This window comes from Saccostrea cucullata, unplaced genomic scaffold (assembly GCF_032062105.1).
Source record: "Saccostrea cucullata isolate Sc308-1 unplaced genomic scaffold, CSIRO_AGI_Scuc_v1 ctg60, whole genome shotgun sequence".
NCBI classification, from domain to species: Eukaryota; Metazoa; Mollusca; class Bivalvia; order Ostreida; family Ostreidae; genus Saccostrea; species Saccostrea cuccullata.
The window spans coordinates 415,181-434,220 of NW_026931414.1; the positions used below are offsets into that span (position 1 = coordinate 415,181).

At 36.5% G+C, this 19,040-nt stretch overlaps 1 protein-coding gene and 1 long non-coding RNA gene across 2 annotated transcripts; one reads left to right on the plus strand and one right to left on the minus strand.

The window, feature by feature from the left end:
* Positions 1-4,366: 4,366 nt before the first annotated feature.
* LOC134232567 (uncharacterized) lies at positions 4,367-5,856 on the plus strand. The gene is made up of 3 exons (XM_062714558.1): positions 4,367-4,436; positions 4,782-4,888; positions 5,059-5,856. The coding sequence occupies exons 1-3, from the start codon at positions 4,391-4,393 to the stop codon at positions 5,818-5,820; spliced, it is 915 nt and encodes a 304-aa protein (XP_062570542.1). The 5' UTR covers positions 4,367-4,390; the 3' UTR covers positions 5,821-5,856.
* Positions 5,857-7,344: 1,488 nt separating this feature from the next.
* On the minus strand, positions 7,345-8,275 carry LOC134232568 (uncharacterized). Its single transcript, XR_009984801.1, has 3 exons — positions 8,132-8,275; positions 7,708-7,863; positions 7,345-7,358 (listed from the first exon to the last, which is right to left on the minus strand). It is a non-coding gene; the product is annotated as an uncharacterized LOC134232568 (long non-coding RNA).
* Positions 8,276-19,040: the final 10,765 nt, after the last annotated feature.

Sequence of the window (19,040 nt, forward strand, 5' to 3'; positions counted from 1 at the left end):
ATAGAGAGCCCTCACTGCTCAATGGCCCTCAGTGTCGAGTATAGGTCTAAATTTGAAGCCCTTCACCGGCATACGGTGACGTCACTGTATGTGTGAAAAATTCTTGTATAGAACGTTAAACAATGTACAATCATTTGTCAATCAATCATCTTAGAACTTTGATTTTTTGTTTCAATATGCTTCATTTTTTCCTCAGCTTTAATTTTCTCTGATTGTCTATTTCTTTCAGTGTAGTTTCCCCTTAATTTTCTGCCATCCTTAATGCTATCCTTTATTATTAACTCTCTTTCAGCATTTGGAAGGACTTCCAACTACTGTGATGTTTTATTGATACAAACATCAGGAAAGCTTCATTGGTGATTGTAGAAGAATTAGGTCTATAGCGCAGGGAAAAAATCAAGCATCCCGAATACCCTCTCTGGCATTTTGTTTTGGGGGATTACAAACGTTGTTGTAAACTTTGTGTTACTTCATAATACCTACCTCCAGGAAGTTGTTCTTTCCTCGCCTTCTGCTGCAGTTTGTGTAGTCCTTGAAGTATTAATTGTGCACAGGCACATGCTATGCTGTCAATATTCTTATCTGGTTTAATAAGCATTTCATATACTTCATCCGTCTCCAAAATATCTCAGTCCAAACTGGGTGATTTTCCCCAGAAATAAAAGTGGTGGCATCTTCACTCATATTCTCAAAGTACATTAATAATCTGTAGTACTCCTTCTTCAAATTTAACAGATGTTTGTTACACTCTATGAGTCTCCACAATGGACTTGTCACTTTGTGTGAAATATCAAGAACTAGAGACACAGTCATTTTTTTGAAGCCTGTTAGTTATTCCATGAAATTTTTCAAAATATTGCCTTATCCTTTTGTGATGAGAAAATGTAATTTTACCTATCTGTTACCTCTGAAATCAACAAAGTGCAAATTTGCATTTCCAGACTGACAGTAGGTTCGAAGTGCACTGTAACAACCATTTTTCTCATCACTACTTCTTGCTCTGCTCCTATTCTGTATTGTTTTATGGACTTTAATATTGAATACTGTATGTTAACTCCACATCCTTCATTTTATGGACTTTGATATTGGATACTGTTCGTTATCTCCATATCCATTTCCTTCATACTTCTTGCAAAGCACTTGCCACAGAAACGCAGAAAGGAAATAGTGTTTGGATTAGAAGAATATATTTGATTACATATATCGGCATGACTTCTAAATTCTTCATCTGATTCTTCTTCAAGATCAGGTCGCCCGCGGGGCGCAGTGATTAACGCGACTGCTCTAGAGTCCCGGGTTCGAATCCCACTGTGGGACGTGGTGCCGAGCATAGGACAAAATTTGTAGCTCTCCAGCGACAAGTCGTGGCGCCTCGATATGAGTGAAACCAGAAGTCTCTGTTGAGACTGTAGCTCTACTGGTTTTTACTTATAACAAAGGATGAGAAAAGAAGCCATTGTCATCAGACCAAAACTGTAGAAGGAGTAGCGATTTAAAGGAATTTCACAGACATTTCTATTTCTAGTAACAATGGCAACACTGTTTATCGAAATCAAAAACCGATGCATTATTTTATGTATCTTAGTGTAGTCTACTTGTGTGCCAAGTTATATTGAAATCAGACCAAAATTGTTGGAGGAGTAGCGTTTTAAAGGAATTTCCAGAAAATTCTATTTTTAGTAACCATAGTAACACTGTTCATAGAAATCAAAAACCGATGCACTGTTCTATGTATCTTAGTGTAGCCTACTTGTGTGCCAAGTTATATTGAAATCAGACCAAAACTGTAGAAGGAGTAGCGGTTTAAAGGAATTTCACAGAAAATTCTATTTTCAGTAACCATGGCAACACCGTTCATCGAAGTCAAAAACCGATGCACTATTTTATGTATCTTAGGGTAGTCTATTTGTTTGCCAAGTAATAATGAATCAGATCATAATTGAGAAGGAGTAGCGTTTTAAAGGAATTTCACAGAAAATTCTATTTTTAGTAACAATGGCAACACCGTTCATCGAAATCAAAAATCGATGCTATTTCATGTATCTTAGTTTAGTCTACTTGTGTGCCAAGTTATACTGAAATCAGATTAAAACTGTAGGAGGAGTAGCATTTTAAAGGAATTTCACAGAAAATTCTATTTTTAGTAAGAATGGCAACACCGTTCATTAACATCAAAAACCAATGTACTATTTTATGTATCTTAGTGTAGTCTACTTGTGTGCCAAGTAATATTGAAATCAGATCAAAACTGCAGGAGGAGTAGCATTTTAAAGGAATTTCACAGAAAATTCTATTTTTAGTAACCATGGCAACACCGTTCATCGAAATCAAAAACCGATGCATTATTTTATGTATCTAAGTGTAGTCTACTTGTGTGCCAAGTTATATTAAAATCAGACCAAAACTGTAGGAGGAGTAGCGTTTTTAAAAAACGGACACCTTACTATCGCATAAGCTCTTCTGGTCTCTGACCAGTAGATCTAAAAAAAAATTCGAAAGGGACGTTAACCAACATACAATCAATCATCAATTTCAAATTTTTCCTACTCCCGTCACTTTTCAAACGTTGAAAGAATGGGTGAAATACGCTCTGCAAAATTGATGAACAGGTGAAGTCCACATAAAAAAAATTAACTAAAATTGTAATACAAAGTTGTAGCCCCATGACTCACTGTTTTTCATGAACAATGAAATCAGTTGTATTTCTACATGGCACAACATTAGGTTTTCTTCCCTATAAGTTTCAATTCCTTTATAATGACTGGCCCAACATTTAGAGAGGACACATCACAAGTTTCAATACCTTTATAATGACTGGCCCAACATTTTGAGAGGACACATCATAACTTGTTCATAAAACACCGTCTACATAAGCGTTTGTTGTTGGGTCCAACATTTCTAGTTCAGAGTTGTCTTGTAGGAGTAAGCAGATTTTTAAAAAAATTCTGCTTCTAATTCTTCAATTTTGTAAATGTTTGAGTCCTTCGTTGAGTCAGGCATATCTGCAATAATTTCCTTAGCTTTAACAAGCTCAGTGTTTATTTTCATGATTTGTGCTCTTCTTCTAGTTTGTTTTTAAATTTGCTTGTTGATCTTATTCCAAAGGATGGGACCTTTTCTAACTGAGTTTTGATTAATATGTTTTTCTAATAGGCCTCTTTCATATTTTCAATGATATAAGCTTTTTTGCGAGCGCGCAAGCGACAAAGTCACGTGACACCCGACATTCCAAGGCGGTCTATTTTGAATCCAAAATGGTGAAACGCTGTTCTTGGGGCATATGTAACAGCGATAATAGGTACATGCATAAAGCATACATGAAAGGAGTGGAATTTTTCCCAGTACCAAAGCCTAAAACACGATTAGACGACACCAAACTTTGGGTAAAGGCATGCGGAAGAAAGTTTTTTACCGTTGACAATGTAAACAAACATACATACGTATGTAGCAAACATTTTATTGATGGTCGCCCTACCGAGTTGCATCCCTATCCATTAAATGCCAATTCAAATAGAGTTATTTCGAAAGGTAGAAAACGTGCGACAAGAAAGGACACCTTCACACCAGGAGATAAACAGACGAATGCCAATCTCGGCAAGGATGGATTTGTACCACACCCCGTGCCAGAGGCCTCCTTGTTTGTTACCGTCGAAGAGGAAGAAATCAGTGAAAAAGTCTCAACCCAGCAGCAGCTCACAGAAGGTAAAATATAATTCAAATTTTGAATAAACTCACATGAGATAAACATGAAACATTCGCAGAGTGAAATCTAGATTGATCATAATTATGTGTAACTACAAGTGTAAATAGACCAATTTAAGCTAAATTTCAAAACATTACCGTAAAAATATTAAGGTTCCAAAATTTGAGTGGAAGATCTAGATAAACGCATTTCACTGAGAAAGAATGCACGACATGCAAACACTTACAATGAAATGGAAAAACCCAAAGTTATTTTTAGTCTAAAAAACATACTTTTCAAATACTGACTAGATTTCTAAAGGTTCCATAGGAATTTGAAAATAGAATGTATCGGCTTTTCAACTCGCACTCTGGTGTGTAAAAATGTCATTTAATATTCAAACAAAACAGCTGCTGTTCTTTTTCTTCCAGGCTATTTTCTTTGAGACTATATTACAAGTGGGAGTGGATCACAATTTTTTTAAGAAAATGTAAAAGAGGAGAGCAATTTTTAATATCAGCATCACAAAAAAATTATTGCGAGCTGATCTAACTTGTAACTTCAATTTCCAACATTTCAGTTGATGACCACTTATATGCTAAACCTGTGCAAATGGTTAATGTTGCCACCCAGACCAACCCGGACATAGAGGGAATGTCAAGCAATGAGGAATCCCAGGATAGGGGGAATACAAAGAGACGCCTTCTGATGGAAGATGTATATAAAAATGACATGTCCTGCAAATTTTACACAGGTTAATGAACTTTGTTTCATGTGTAAAGATAATTACTACTTTTGATTGAATTAAAAAATTCTCAGAAATATCATTTTAAATGGAAGAGAGATAGTCTAAGGTTTGGCTGAAAATTAGTATATCTAATATGCATTTTAAATATATTTCTGACTTTGTACATACCTATAATTATTTGAAATCTCATCATGTTACATTTAATAAACTTTGTATCATACTTTATATAATTATATAGTACCGGTACATCATGTAATCACTATCATTTAAGACCAGTGCTAGTTGTTCTCAGATGCCCTAGTTAATCACATTCTAATAAATAAATAATGTATTTATCCTTGATCCATACAGGTATAACATTGGCAGTTTTTACTATCATCTTCAATGTACTTAAGATTAAGGCATCCTCAATGGTGTACTGGAATAGCACAGAAACAAATGAGCGACAGGATTCCAAGGTAATACAATGTCATTACTCTTCTTATCATTATGACCCAAACAAATTTTCTGTGAATCTAATGTGTATTAATTTTAAAAAACCTGTAATGTCTATAAAAAATACACAATTAATTAATACCAACACAAAAAGCCACAATAATGATTGTATTTATTACTTTCATGTTAACAGACTCCAAGAAGAGAACCTAAACGCTTGCTTTCATTGAAAGAAGAATTCACTCTAACCTTGTTGCGACTACGAAGAGGATTTGACACCAAATCACTCAGTGATATGTTTGCCATTTCTGAAAGTTCAGTAAGCCGAATATTTACTACATGGATGTGTCTCATGAGCATTGACCTTGGCTTTCTCATCAAATGGCCATCCAAAGAACAAATCATGGAAAATTTGCCCAAATGCTTTAAACATTTCAAAAAAACAAGATGCATTATTGACTGCACTGAATTCTTTGTGCAAAAACCCAGTCTTCCAACTGCTCAGAGAATAACATATTCATCTTACAAACACCATAATACCTTCAAGTGTTTAGTAGCAATAACTCCATCGGGTTCATTTTGTTTTGTATCTGATTTGTACACTGGTAGTATTTCTGACAAGAAAATAGTACAAGAATCTGGCTTTTTGGATAATATCGAGTTTGGTGATGACATTATGGCGGACCGTGGCTTTCTCATAAGAGGCGATCTAGCATTAAAAGGTGCAACACTAAACATTCCCCCATTTTCTTTTGGAAGACAGATGGGTAGCAATGCCACCACTAAAACGAGAAGGATTGCTCGAGCTCGAATCCATGTAGAACGAGCAATTGGACGTTTGAAAAACTATGCAATTTTGCAAGGTGTTATGACTCTCCAGATGAAGCCTTTGTACAGTCAAATTGTAAAAGTATGTGCAATGTTATGCAACCTTGACTGTCAACTTGTGAAGTAAATCTTATGTGTGTAAATCAGTATAGCACATACATTTGAATAATAAATGACAAAATAATAACAATGCTTTGATAATTTTACATTTTAATGTTACATGTAACTGACATACAAGGATCTGATTCGTCCTTCTTTCAGAGGAAATCATCCGATTAGCTTAATTTTACAAAAAAGTGAAACACTGAAATAGATCTTATGTGACAAAGCATTTTTCACCAATAACACAGTCTTAATTCTGCCTACCAACTCCATTTTTTCAGGAGGTAACAGTACAGTAGTTACATATATTCTGTAGTAAATTAATAGACGCAGCTTTTTTTGCTTAATTTATAATGCAGGTACATAAGCAGTTACTGTTGCATTAAAGATTTAATTACATGTTGTTTAAAAAATGATTCAAGTTTGCTGAGCATCTTCTGGAAAAAATCTGGATTAAAATCAGCATGAGCAACACATATTCCTTTCTTTGTATAAAGTACAAGATTAGATTGATGTATACCGTATATACCCATCTGTCCTTGCATCTGATGATAGTATTCTGAGTTTTCAGAAACAACCATCTCACCTCTCTCATTAATAACACAGCCTTTTTTAAGACAAACATTCTTTGGTTCATCGTCCCTGTGTGTAAAAGGACATTTAACCTCAATAATAGTGCTATCATGGCATTTACATGTAAAAAGACCATCAATAGAACAACCAATGAAATTCATGGTTGGATGTATTCTTAAGCCTTTATGTGACAGAAGGGGATGTACATGTGACTTATGACATACTCTCATGTAATGTTGAAGAGCTGCTTTTTCTTTCTTCTTACCCCACACCAATGATGGAGCTGAAATTTCTCCATATTCACCTAAAATAGTCTTTAGAAGTGAAGGTGGACATTTGTTAGAATCAACTGCTTTGCAGACTTTACTAAAATTAGATGCAGTCAATCTGCCTTTCCTCAGCTCATGCCAAATCTTGCAGTCGGATTGCTCACTTGTGCATGATTCAATGTGAGAAATATTATCATTGGAAAGAGTACATAAATTCTCAGAGTTATTGAATTCATTTGCATTACAAGATGCTACATGTATTTTCTTTAACATGTTTGGCATGGTAAAAGCAGAACATTCAGGACATTGCTGATCAGCTTCATCTCCCTTGTCATTCTGCACTAGTTTTTGTACCTCCAGAATATCTAAGGCTTGTATATTTGGGGATATCTGGAAGAAATTTAAAAAATGTAAATTGAAAGTTTTAAATAACAAATGAAATGTAAACAAAAAATTAGCACTTTAATTATATGATGCTTTATAATTGTACTAGATAACAATGGTGGGCAATTTCAATTGGTTTTTCAAATCAGATAAAAATACAATGCAAAGACAACACTGAAAAAATAAATACACAGAACATAATTATGGGAAATGGGTTACCTCTCGGAGATTCTTTGCTATTTCACTGATTTCCATTTCTGTGTAAGTTTGTCTCTGATCTACACTGCGCGGGTCAAAACTGTGAGCAGGAGACTGGTGATAATCCACACTTGCATACCTTAATTGAAATTTGTGTCAGTCTTGAAATGATTTGTTGTAGGTACATCATCATTTTTTTTTCAATATATTTTTTAAAGTCTTAATTCTTACCATTGATTATAATGGCATAATAAAACTTACTTAATAATATTTGAAGTGCATGTACATATGATATTATGTAAAGCACAAACAATAGACAAAATATAATACTAATTAACACATTACTCAGTATGTATCCTAATTGTAGTCTCTGTGTCAATTAAATGTTCATTTAAGAATCAATCATTCAGACCTAGAGTTTACTTTTAAGAATTAAAAGATTGCAAATTTATCATAACATTCTACAAGAGTCATAAAAGAACAAATACCTAGCTTTCAAGATTTTAAGTTGCTTTATAGGCACTGGGCAATCATGATGTCGTGGTCGTTTTACCCACAAGTTATCTCCATCTGTCACTGACTTGACATCAAAAGCCTCAATTTCATACAGGGTTGCTCCGATGTGGCGACATCCTCCATCAGCTCTACAATAACAGATTGATGTCATTTGTAAGAAAACATCACCCCCCTTACTCAATAAAGTCATCAGTTGCAGTGGTATATATACATATACTTGGATTTTTTTTAAACATATAGATAGATGTGTGTATAATGCAGGCTGCATTGAACCTACTTCTGCAAATAAAATTAATTACATGTCACAGGTGTTTTGTGTGGTCATTCACTCATTGAAACCAGCTTACATCCTACTCAGTGTACCTGTCTCACTTATATTTATAAAAGTTTACTTACCCTCCAATGCATGTGCAGTAAGCACAATTTACGCTTCCACTTTTACACATAACCACCCAAACATCATAAGCTGTTTTATTTAGGTAAGTCCTATCCTTCTGCGTAGGTTTCACGCAGGATTTGATAAGGTAATTATCTCCATCTTCAAGTTCTTTCATTTCTAACTTCTCAACATACCCATCAAAGAATAGTCTATATTAATCTTCACAAGATTTGTACGCTTTTAATTTCCTTTGATCATAATTTGCAGTTTTATATAACAAGTAATTAAACACATCATACAGGGAAAAAGTTGGTAATTTTGTGAGATCGTTAGAAAGTCCTTGGATCTTGAAGGGGTCAACAGAAAACTCGCCGAGAATATCGTATATTGACACTGGATGATCGGCGCACATATCGGGATCATCTGGTAAGTTCAGCTTAACAACTGCCTCACATAGCTTTACCAAGTTCTCTCGTTTCACATTTGAAACAGAAATCCCTTTTCCTCTCAGAATCTCGTGCAGTTCTACCACTTTCAAGGATGTAAACATTGTAGACGACATGTTAACTATAGACGCTTTGTCGGGTATCACGTGACAATGTAAAACTAAACGTTAAAACCATTCCGGGTTCAACGTTTTATGAAAGAGGTCTATTTTGGACAAGTTGGACAATTTCGTCCTTGATTTTTGTAATTTCTTCCATTGCTTTTTATTTCTCTAAATTTCATGAAGTTCAAAAGATAATTTTGTGCAAGTTTCTTCACAATTTTCATACCTCCCGCTTGAAAAGCGGCGAGGGTCTATAGTAATCGAGATGTTCGTCCGTCTTTCCGTACGTCCCTCCGTCTGTTACGCTTTGGGGTACCTATCTCTTATCCGCAACTCCTCTCATACCACTGAATGAAATTTGATGAAACTGTCACAGAATCTTTATTACATATTGCCATTGTGCACCTCCTATTTTACATTTTTGATCCGACACATTTTTAGGTCACCTGATTTACCCAGGTGACCTATTGCTATCTGTTTAGTCCGTCGTCGTCCGTCGTGTTTTAACATTCGAACATTTTCAGCTTCTTCTCTGAAACCATTGAACCAATTTCAACCAAATTTGGTATAACAGCATTTATGGGTGAAGGGGAACAAAAATTATGAATTTTATGGACCCCGCCCCCCTGGGGCCTGAGGGGTGGGGCCAAAACCACCAAAATTATTGCAATCTTTAAAAATCTTCTTCTTTACTCCTGGACATCAAGCAGGCAAACTGTTGGCATGAACGTAATGAGCATTGAGTCCTCTACCAAAATTGTGAAATTCATGGCCCCAGGGTCAGGGGTTTTTGTGCTAGGGCGGGGCTATGTAGATTACATAGTGAAAATGCATTATTTCTTTGAAAAACTTATTCTCTGCTCTTGGGTATTAATTAAACTAACTAAGTACATAGTTATGTTGAGCAAAAGTGCTTCTTCCAAAATTGTGAATTTTATGGCCCCATGGTCAGGGGTTCTGGTGTTAGGGCAGGGCTCTATTGATCATATAGTGAAAAAACATTTATTGTTTGAAAATCTTCTTCTCTGCATCTGGGTATTAAATGAACTAACTAAACACATAGTTATGTTGAGCAAGAGTGCCTCTTCCAAAATTGTGAATTTTATGGCCCCAGGATCAGGGGGGTTCCGGTGTTAGGGTGGGGCTCTATTGATCATATAGTGAAAATGCATTTATTCTTTGAAAATCTTCTTCTCTGCTTCTGGGTATTAAATGAACTAACTAAACAAATAGTTATGTTGAGGAAGAGTGCCTCTTCCAAAATTGTGAATTTTATGGCCCCAGGATCAGGGGTGCTGGTGTAAGGGCGGGGCTCTATTGATCATATAGGGAAAATGCATTTATTCTTTGAAAATCTTCTCTGCTTCTTGGTATTAAATGAACTAACTAAACACATAGTTATGATGAGCAAGAGTGCCACTTCCAAAATTGTGAATTTTATGGCCCCAGGGTCAGGAGTTCTGGTGTTAGGGCGGGGCTCTATTGATCAGATAGTGAAAATGCATTAATTCTTTGAAAATCTTTTACTCTACTTCTGGGTATTAAATAAACTAATTAAGTTCATAGTTATGTTAAGAAAGAGTGCCTCTCCCAAATTGTGAATTTTATGGCCCCAGGATCAGGGGTTCTGGTATTAGAGCGGGGCTCTATGCATTAGTATGAAAATGCATTAATTCTTTGAAAATCTTTTCCTTTGCTCCTGGGTTTTATGCCAATGATCCAAGTATATATATTTATGATGAAGAAAGGTGCATCTAGCAAAATGGTTATTTTTTATGCCCCTGGGTCGGGGGGGGGGGGGGGGGGGGGGGGGGGGGGTGGTTCATAGTCTGAAAATAAATTAATGCTTTGAAATCTGCTCCTCAGTATTAATCAACCATTTTATGATAAGATTTGCAAAATTTTGAAGTATGTGGCCCCAGGGTCAGCGGTTCCTTTGGGGTGAGGTGCACAACTGGTTATAAAGTGGAAGTGCATTTTCTCTTTGTTACTCTAATCTACATCTGGGTATTAGGTAAATAGAGTAAGCATGCTAAGTTTATAATTATGATAAGCAATGGTGCCTCTTTCAAAATTGTGAATTGTGAATTTCATGGCCTCTGGTTTAAAACACGAACCAATTTTAATTGTTTGAAAGTTGTTGCACGATACTCAGGTGACCTATAAGGCCCGTGGGCCTCTTGTTTGGGTTTCCCACAGCAAAACGAGGACACTTTCATTATATTCATATGGGAAGCGGGGGTATCATTTAGTGAGCTCACTGCTCACAGCACCTCTAGTTATACCCCCCGCTTGAAATGCGGTAGGGTAGATAGTAATCGTTATGTCCGTCCGTCTGTCTGTTACTCTTTGGGGTACCCATCTCTTATCCGCAACTCCGCTCATACCATTGAATGAATTTTGATGAAACTTTTACGGAATCTTTATTACATATTGCCACTGTGCATCTCCTATTTTACTTTTCGATCCGACACATGTTTTGGGTTTCCCATAACAAAAAATGGACACTGCCATTATATTCATATGGGAGGCGGGGGTATCATTTAGTGAGCTCATTGCTCACAGTACCTCTAGTTTTATTTGTTTAAATTTTCCTTCACGAGGGGCTGAAGTGTTGATTGGAATTTAAAAAATTACCTTTCAAAGTCATCTTTAGTTTTCCCTTTTATTGTACTTTTATTTGATTTACTTTGTTTAAAAATTTGGATGGCGGTCTTTACAATCATTGAAAAGCGGGAAGGTATATAGTAATCGTGATGTCCGTCCGTCTGTTACGCTTTGGGGTACCGATCTCTTATCCGCAACTCCTCTCGTACCACTGAATAAAATTTGATGAAACTGTCACAGAATCTTTATTACATATTGCCATTGTGCTCCTACTATTTTACTTTTTGATCCGACACATATTTGGGTTTCCAATAGCAAAACATGGACATTGCCATTATATTCATATTGGAGGCGGGGGGTATCATCTAGTGAGCTCATTGCTCACAGTAGCTGCAATAATGTAGCCCTCTCCGTTTTTTTTTTGGTTTTTTTTTTTGGGAGAGGGCTACAACTCCTTAGGATCTCCATAATGGCGCAGAGCGGGAGCGATTCGCTCCCGCACGGATTTCAGCTCAAATTGTCTGTAAACAGCTATTTTATTTATATGTCTTACCTGAACTTCCAAATTGTAGTTATCCCAGACATAAATCGGTCCAAAAATATACAGAACAATCCATATATCAGTATTTTTCGTGTATGTCAACATCACAACTTAAATTTATCCGCCATGTTTACTGACCTTGACAGATTATATTTTGGGACAGCCAATGAGATTAAGGATCTATAGGGAGCGGATTTCTTTGGAATTACCTTATTTTAAGCCTAAATATCACAGTTTACGAAAAAATGACACATGGAATAGTTTTATTCATCGATGCTTAGTGTTACTATTCATCACTATTATTTAGAAACATCGACATTTGCTTTATTGAGTTATTCGAAATTTCAAGCGCAAGTCTCACTACGTCACGCGTGAACTGTCATGGCTGCTGAAAAAGCGAGAAGAAATCATACAGATTTATTTTACATGGTTTTCGCGTTTAACGAGCTATGATGTCGACAGTGAATAAAAATTTCGTCTTATTAGAAGTAAGTTGAATGTAAAAACAATTTATTCGGCCTGCAGTCGCTCGTATTTAAAAAATATTTTTGCACCATTACGGAGATGCTATGGAATTGTAGCCCTCTCCAGAAAACATCAGATAAAAAAATCGGAGAGGGCTACATTATTGCAGCTATGCTCACAGAACCTCTAGTTTGCAATGCTACAAGAATATTTGGTAGCCGACAGGCTCTTCTCAGTTTTCTCAAAATGGAGTGATATTCCTGCATATCGAGAAAACCGTCAGAGTATAAATCTTTCAGAAGACTGCCGATTTTTTTTGTCTACGTATTGCTCAACTTTTCTAATAAGGGTAGGTTTTACGTCATTTTGAATAAGTTGTATTTGCAAAAGGTCCATCAGTATGAGCACTATTAATCAAGCACACTTCAACTGCTAAAAGGCCATCCCTATATATTTCACAAAAAAGAGTCAACTAATGCTACTGCTAAAAAATGTCATATAATTTGAGGGGGGCTTACGTCATCTTCTGGACTTAAATTTTTGGAAGCCATTAACTAGTCCTATTAATTATAAGTATGAATAGTGTTGTCTATCACGGTCTCAATAAGAGTAACACATCACGGATATGTTGCTCATATGGCCTACTAAATCTTAGTTCATCACTCTTCCAATCAACCGATATGTCGTTGCTTTCTTACATATTTGATTCGCTTAGTGATAATTCTGTCCCGCCAAAGATTGGTGACCCAATTGTTACCTCACTTCCTAAACAGATCAGACAATCATAATGATCTGTGAACTCATCGTACTGGAAGAGAAATGAAAAAACTTACCATTAACATTCAAAGCATCAAATCTAAACGAAAAGCCTTTTGGAATCTTGTTGAATAGTCTAACGTCATGTTAGGCTGTAAAATGTTGCTAAATCCATCCAAAGGCTCGCAAGAGGTAATACCTATTGAATATGTTACTTACCGAAAAACTGCTGACGAATATGGGGGTGTGCTCGTGTCGGTGAAATCATGATACAGCAGTAGCCAAACAGACATATCTGTACACAGCGAATTAATTGCAGTACATAACGATATTATCAGAAATGATAGAACTCTTGGATCATTCCTCCGCCACCGGTCACGGTAGAGCGCACGCTCCGTGAACGGGAGATCGGGAGTTTGAATCTCGGCCGCGACTGACTTTAGTCGATTAAAAATGGGAAGCAACTGTTGCTTCGCTATGCGCTCGGCACCTGAAGTAAAAGTTGCGGGTCCTTCGAATGAGACCTTAAAAACCTAGGCCCCGTATCACGGCCCTCACTGCTCAATGACCCTGAGTGCTGAGTAAAGATGAAAATCTGAAGCCCTTCACCTGTATACGGTCACATCTATATATGAGTGAAAAATTCTCGAATGGGACGTAAAATAACACACAATCAATCATTCTACCGACAACCAGAGACCCACATCACGTTAGACAACTATCAGATGATATTACAAAGATCGTCAGGGATAATTCAAATCTATAATATGGATAGCGGGAGATGTTAACTTACCGAACATAAAAAGGGATAAGAAAACCATAACAGAATCCAGAAACCCAAAAGAAATCGAAACAGTCTTACATATGAAGGATGAAAAGGACTTAACCAAATCAAACAATTCCAACTAGAGACGGTGACATTTTAGAGTTATTTTTACGAACATGCCAGGATTGATAGAACAGTACCTCCATCCTTAGTATAAGTGACCGAGACACAATTGTGTACGTAGAAGCTAGAGCAAAAGCAAAATATAGAAGACCACTAAAAAGGAAAATCTAGGGGAAGTTAAATGATAAGCCTTATTTAAAGTTTACAGATTTATTCAATGAATAAAAATTAACAATATGTACTACACTAAATATTCAATTACAATAAATTTACTGGCGGGAATCACCCAAAGTCACAGTGAAATACTATACTAACACAACTCTCGTATTACGTTAATACGATAAAAGGGGGGGAATGACCCGATTAGTGAGTATTAAATTCTAGAAATACCTTAGAATAACCAAAGTATTTCTCACTTAACAAATCTACACGATCTACCAAATTATTCAAAGCAAGAAATTTAACTCTATAATTCCTGTATCAAATCCTAGTCTTAATATTCCTGCTTGAATATTTCTAACGTAACTGAATTATCGCTTTAAATTGATTGAATTCCAAAGACCTATCAAAATTAATCAATTATTTACACGGAAAGACTTCAAGACTCACTTTCATTCAAACCGTAACAAAATTATATAATCGTTTAATATCGAGATTAACCCAATACAAACGTCCTAGGGTAAATACTAGTAATTAATAGTGATACGAGATTCACCCGCAATCATTATAAGAAAAATTAATGAATTACTTAAAAAATTACTAAATTCCTACTGAAAAATTCCAAGAATCAAAATAAACATCCTCTAACCTCAATATCTAAACACCGACTCCACCGGCAATGCTTATCTCCTGTTTTTGTATCTCTGGAGAGTCCCCCCGGAAACCCACGCGCTGCCCTAGGGACGACCGGCAGATCTCCGATACCATCGGCAGTCACCGGCAATAACCATTGTCAACATATGCTTAACAATAACAATAAAAAATCTACATAAAAAAATATGACAATTATAATATAAGAAACTTATACAATATGACAAATTTTTCATAAGTATCAGATTTCGATAAAAATGCAAAGTACAGAGAGAATATAATTAGAATCGGGCGTGATATTCGGCAAAACAGACATCATTATGGCGGCATCTATAAATAAAGTTACAGAGTTTGAAACGATAATTACAACAAATCAGCTTATTACAGTACAGATATTAGTCCAGGATGATAACGATAGAATCATACCCTTTTAGATATGTTAGTACAGTGAGTCATAAGAACTTGAACCGTTTTAATATGAGATTTACAAACAATGGGGGAAAGTATCAAAACAATACACATGCATACAACTTTCATATGAACATGACCAAGAATTGCACAAGTTATAACGTTAATGCATAGAACAATAAACTTCTATGTCCCATATGGACATCATATAGCATCATTACTCTAGAAATAATATCGCTTTACGATTTATAAAAACAATTCAATAGTTTAACACAAATGCTATGTACATAAATCTGCATCACTGCCACAGCCGTGAAATTTTCCCCCTCTTAAAAACTTTGGTGTCCTCACCAAAATCATAAGGTAAAACAAAACAGTAATATCTAGATAACATTTACAATACATTCCTGATTTCTCCATAGTGATGAATCAAATTTTTTAAACTGTACACTTGATAAAGACAATCTCCCCTGTTTCCCAATCCTAACATTACTTCAATTATTTTAACATTTCTTTTAATATACAACAATAAATACAAAATTACAAAATGCATTTACCTGAATTCTGACCATATACATGTACTTACATTCTAACTAGATTTCTTCACTGCCTAAATTTCAACGATGGTTTGCCAGCCATTGTCGAAGGTCTTGTACACAAATCTTCCAACACCATCTTGAATTCAACTCGCCTTTGTGAAGGCACAGGAGTTCGCGTACCTATCAAGTTTGCCGAAATTTTCGGTAAATAAAAAGATACGTAATATCTATAATAATAACACAAGGAGTGCAACCGTTGTCCGCGACGCCATGACGTGACGTCACGGGCGGTCCATTTACCCAAAAGGAACAAAAAAAAAAAAAAAACAATCATACACAATTAACTAGAGATAACGATATTACGTTTAGATACGAGTACAAGTACTTGTACCTCCCCGTTTTAAATTTTCTTGAATGTCTACTAACTTGTCTCTGGTTTCTTTTCGCATATGACCTAAATCATCTAGATTAGCATTTCAGGCAGTTTTGTTCCTTTTTGGGTAAATGGACGCACCCGTGACGTCACGTCATGGCGTCGCAGACAACGGATATTTGAGCGAAGTTGTGGAGAAATGTCACCGCTGCTGCTGTAAAACATGCGTTTGAAATCATATGCATTAAGATCCATAAAGAATAATCCCTTCCAAAAAGATTGGTTTGTGTTTTATAATTTTCGATTGAAGATTAATTGTGCGACAGCCTTGATATTAAGCGAGGGTTTTTAGTGTTACCTGTCATAATTTTGCAAGCACTCTGTCAGGGAGATGTTCTCCTACTGAATTATTTAACCTAAACCCCGCCATTAATGTTTAATATGCCGTAATCGGACGTTTTATTATTCGGATACATAAAATTTTCTCCATTTGCAGCGTTGGAGGTTTTGGAGTCGCACTTCTGTTTCGCTTTATCTGATTAGTTAGATGTTTAAACTATATCACAACTCACCAATCAGATAAAGCGAAACAGAAGTGCGACTCCAAAACCTCCTTTTTTCATTAACAAAAAGGGGGGGGGGTATTATCCATACTTCAGGTGCCTGTGATTAGTCTTGCAGCAGAATTTTGCATTCTCTGAAGTTTGGCGATGTGGTGAGAAGGAACGCCGTACAGTGCCTGTGATTAGTCTTGCAGCAGATTTTTGCACTCTCTGAAGTTTGGCGATGTGGTGAGAAGGAACGCAGTATAGCAATGCATTGCCGTAATCTAATTTTTATGTTACTAAGGAATTAACTAGAGCTTTACACGCTTCGTCACTAATATAGGAACGGATGCGACCAATTCTGCGAATTTTCATATATGCCGAACGTGAAATTGAGATGCATAGCTTTTCCATGGGTCGAGTTTTGTCGAAAAATACGCCTAATTTTTTTTTTTTACAAAAGGTGCATCGCTAACAACACAATCACCGAATTCTAACTCAAAACTCTTCATATTTGTAAGTCTTATGTTTAGGTGTTAAAACAATAAGTTCGGTTTTGTCTTCGTTTAATTTGAGGAGGTTGGCACTCATCCATCTACGTATGTCCGATAAACAACATGAGAGTCTTTGGGACATATCGGTCCAATTATCGCTAGGTTCAACGATGATGTATATCTGGGTGTCGTCGGCGTATATATGGTACATCATTTTATGACGTCTGCAGATTTCGCTGATGGGTTTAGAGAATAGACAATAGAGTCTCGGACCCAGAACCGAGCCTTGGGGTACACCGAATTTTAGAGAACTAGCATCAGACAACGATGAACCAACAGTGACACGTTGCTGTCTGTCACTGAGGTAAGATTTGATCCATTTCAACGCGGATCCGGTAATACCAAACATATTGTCCATACGCTGAAATAGGATGTCGTGGTCTATAACGTCGAAAGCCGCGGATAGGTCGAACATAACAAGAACAGCACAACAATTTTTGTCAAGTGCGCATACGATGTCATGGTGAACCTTCATAAGCGCAGTTTCCGTGAAATGTCCCGTTCTGTACGCAGACTGAAAATCATCATGCAGTTGATACATCTCCAGATGAGCGTCCTCGATTTGTTTTGCTACAACCTTTTCAAGTATTTGTTTTATTTTCGCACTCTCGGGCAAAATCTCCGGGCATGTTGCAAGTGAAGCAATTCTCCTTTGTCATCTTCACAGAATTTGATTTTCCTACTCAGCATAGCGATTGTCTCCCTTTTCATAAGTCTTAGCCTGCCTTATAGGGCGTCTCTCTTCATTGGTGATTAAATTGGATGTCTTTGACATATAAGCAGCTACCTGCTGTACTGCGTCTTCAATTGTTGATGGTTCCTTGTGTAGTTCGATGCAATGCCTTGCCTTAGAATCCCATAATCCTTGCAAAAATTTTGAAATTCAGTCTTTCTGTCTTGTGCTGGCATCTCTACCAGAGTGAGCCCAGTCATAAAGACGTTTAATGTCAGCCGCATACTCTTCAAGACTTTCCTCTTTTCCTTGCATTTTGTTGTTGAATTGAGTTTTATAGACCCTCTTATTCTCTAGTGTTTCAAATCTGGATCCTATTTCTGCGACTAAGGTCTCAGTTCCCTAAAGTCTCCTCCTTCAGCTGACTAAAAACAAAATCAGCTGCATTTCCCTGGTAATATCTGCTGTAACTTATCTTTAGCGGTCCACTTGTCTAACTTTGCTACAGACTCGAAGCGATTAAGCCAAACTCTCCCCATTTCTCGGAACCTGTGTAAGGTGGAAGCTTACAATCAAGCTTGTGGCTATCTGACTCATTGGACTTGAACAAATCTCTAGTGGCTGTTGAGTTGATAGATTGCTCATTTTCAGACAGCCCCGAATCTTTATTAGATTCCTCATGATGGCTTTCTTTGATTTCGTCTCTGACTTGTAATTATTTGAGTTGATTCTTGATATTTTAGGTTTCAGCTTGCTGTTTGTTGTATGGCTGTTCACGTGTCCGAGATTTCGGGTAGTCACTTCCATCATATCCTGCATGACTTTCATTGTCTGGTTGCTTACTTGTCTGAGAGTTTGAGTAGTTGCTTCCATCATATTCTGCATGGCTTTCATTGTCTGGGCCATCTGTTCCATCATTACCTTTATAGGGTTTGTGACAGAATTATTTTGTAATGATTGTGTCAGTGGTTCTGACAGTTCTGTGTCTGTAGGGATTATCTCCCTTTGCTGACGTACAGTCCTTTTGGATCTTCTTATTTTGCCTATAGGGGTTAATATTCTAGTCTTGAGTATCTTGAGTCATTTCCATACTCTGTAGAGTTGTCATTGTTAGACATACTCTGTTCCCCTCGGAGTGATTTATTTAACGCTGACGGTGATAAATCTATGAGGAGTTCCTCATCTGTGGATTGTCCTCTGGAATGTCCGGGATTAA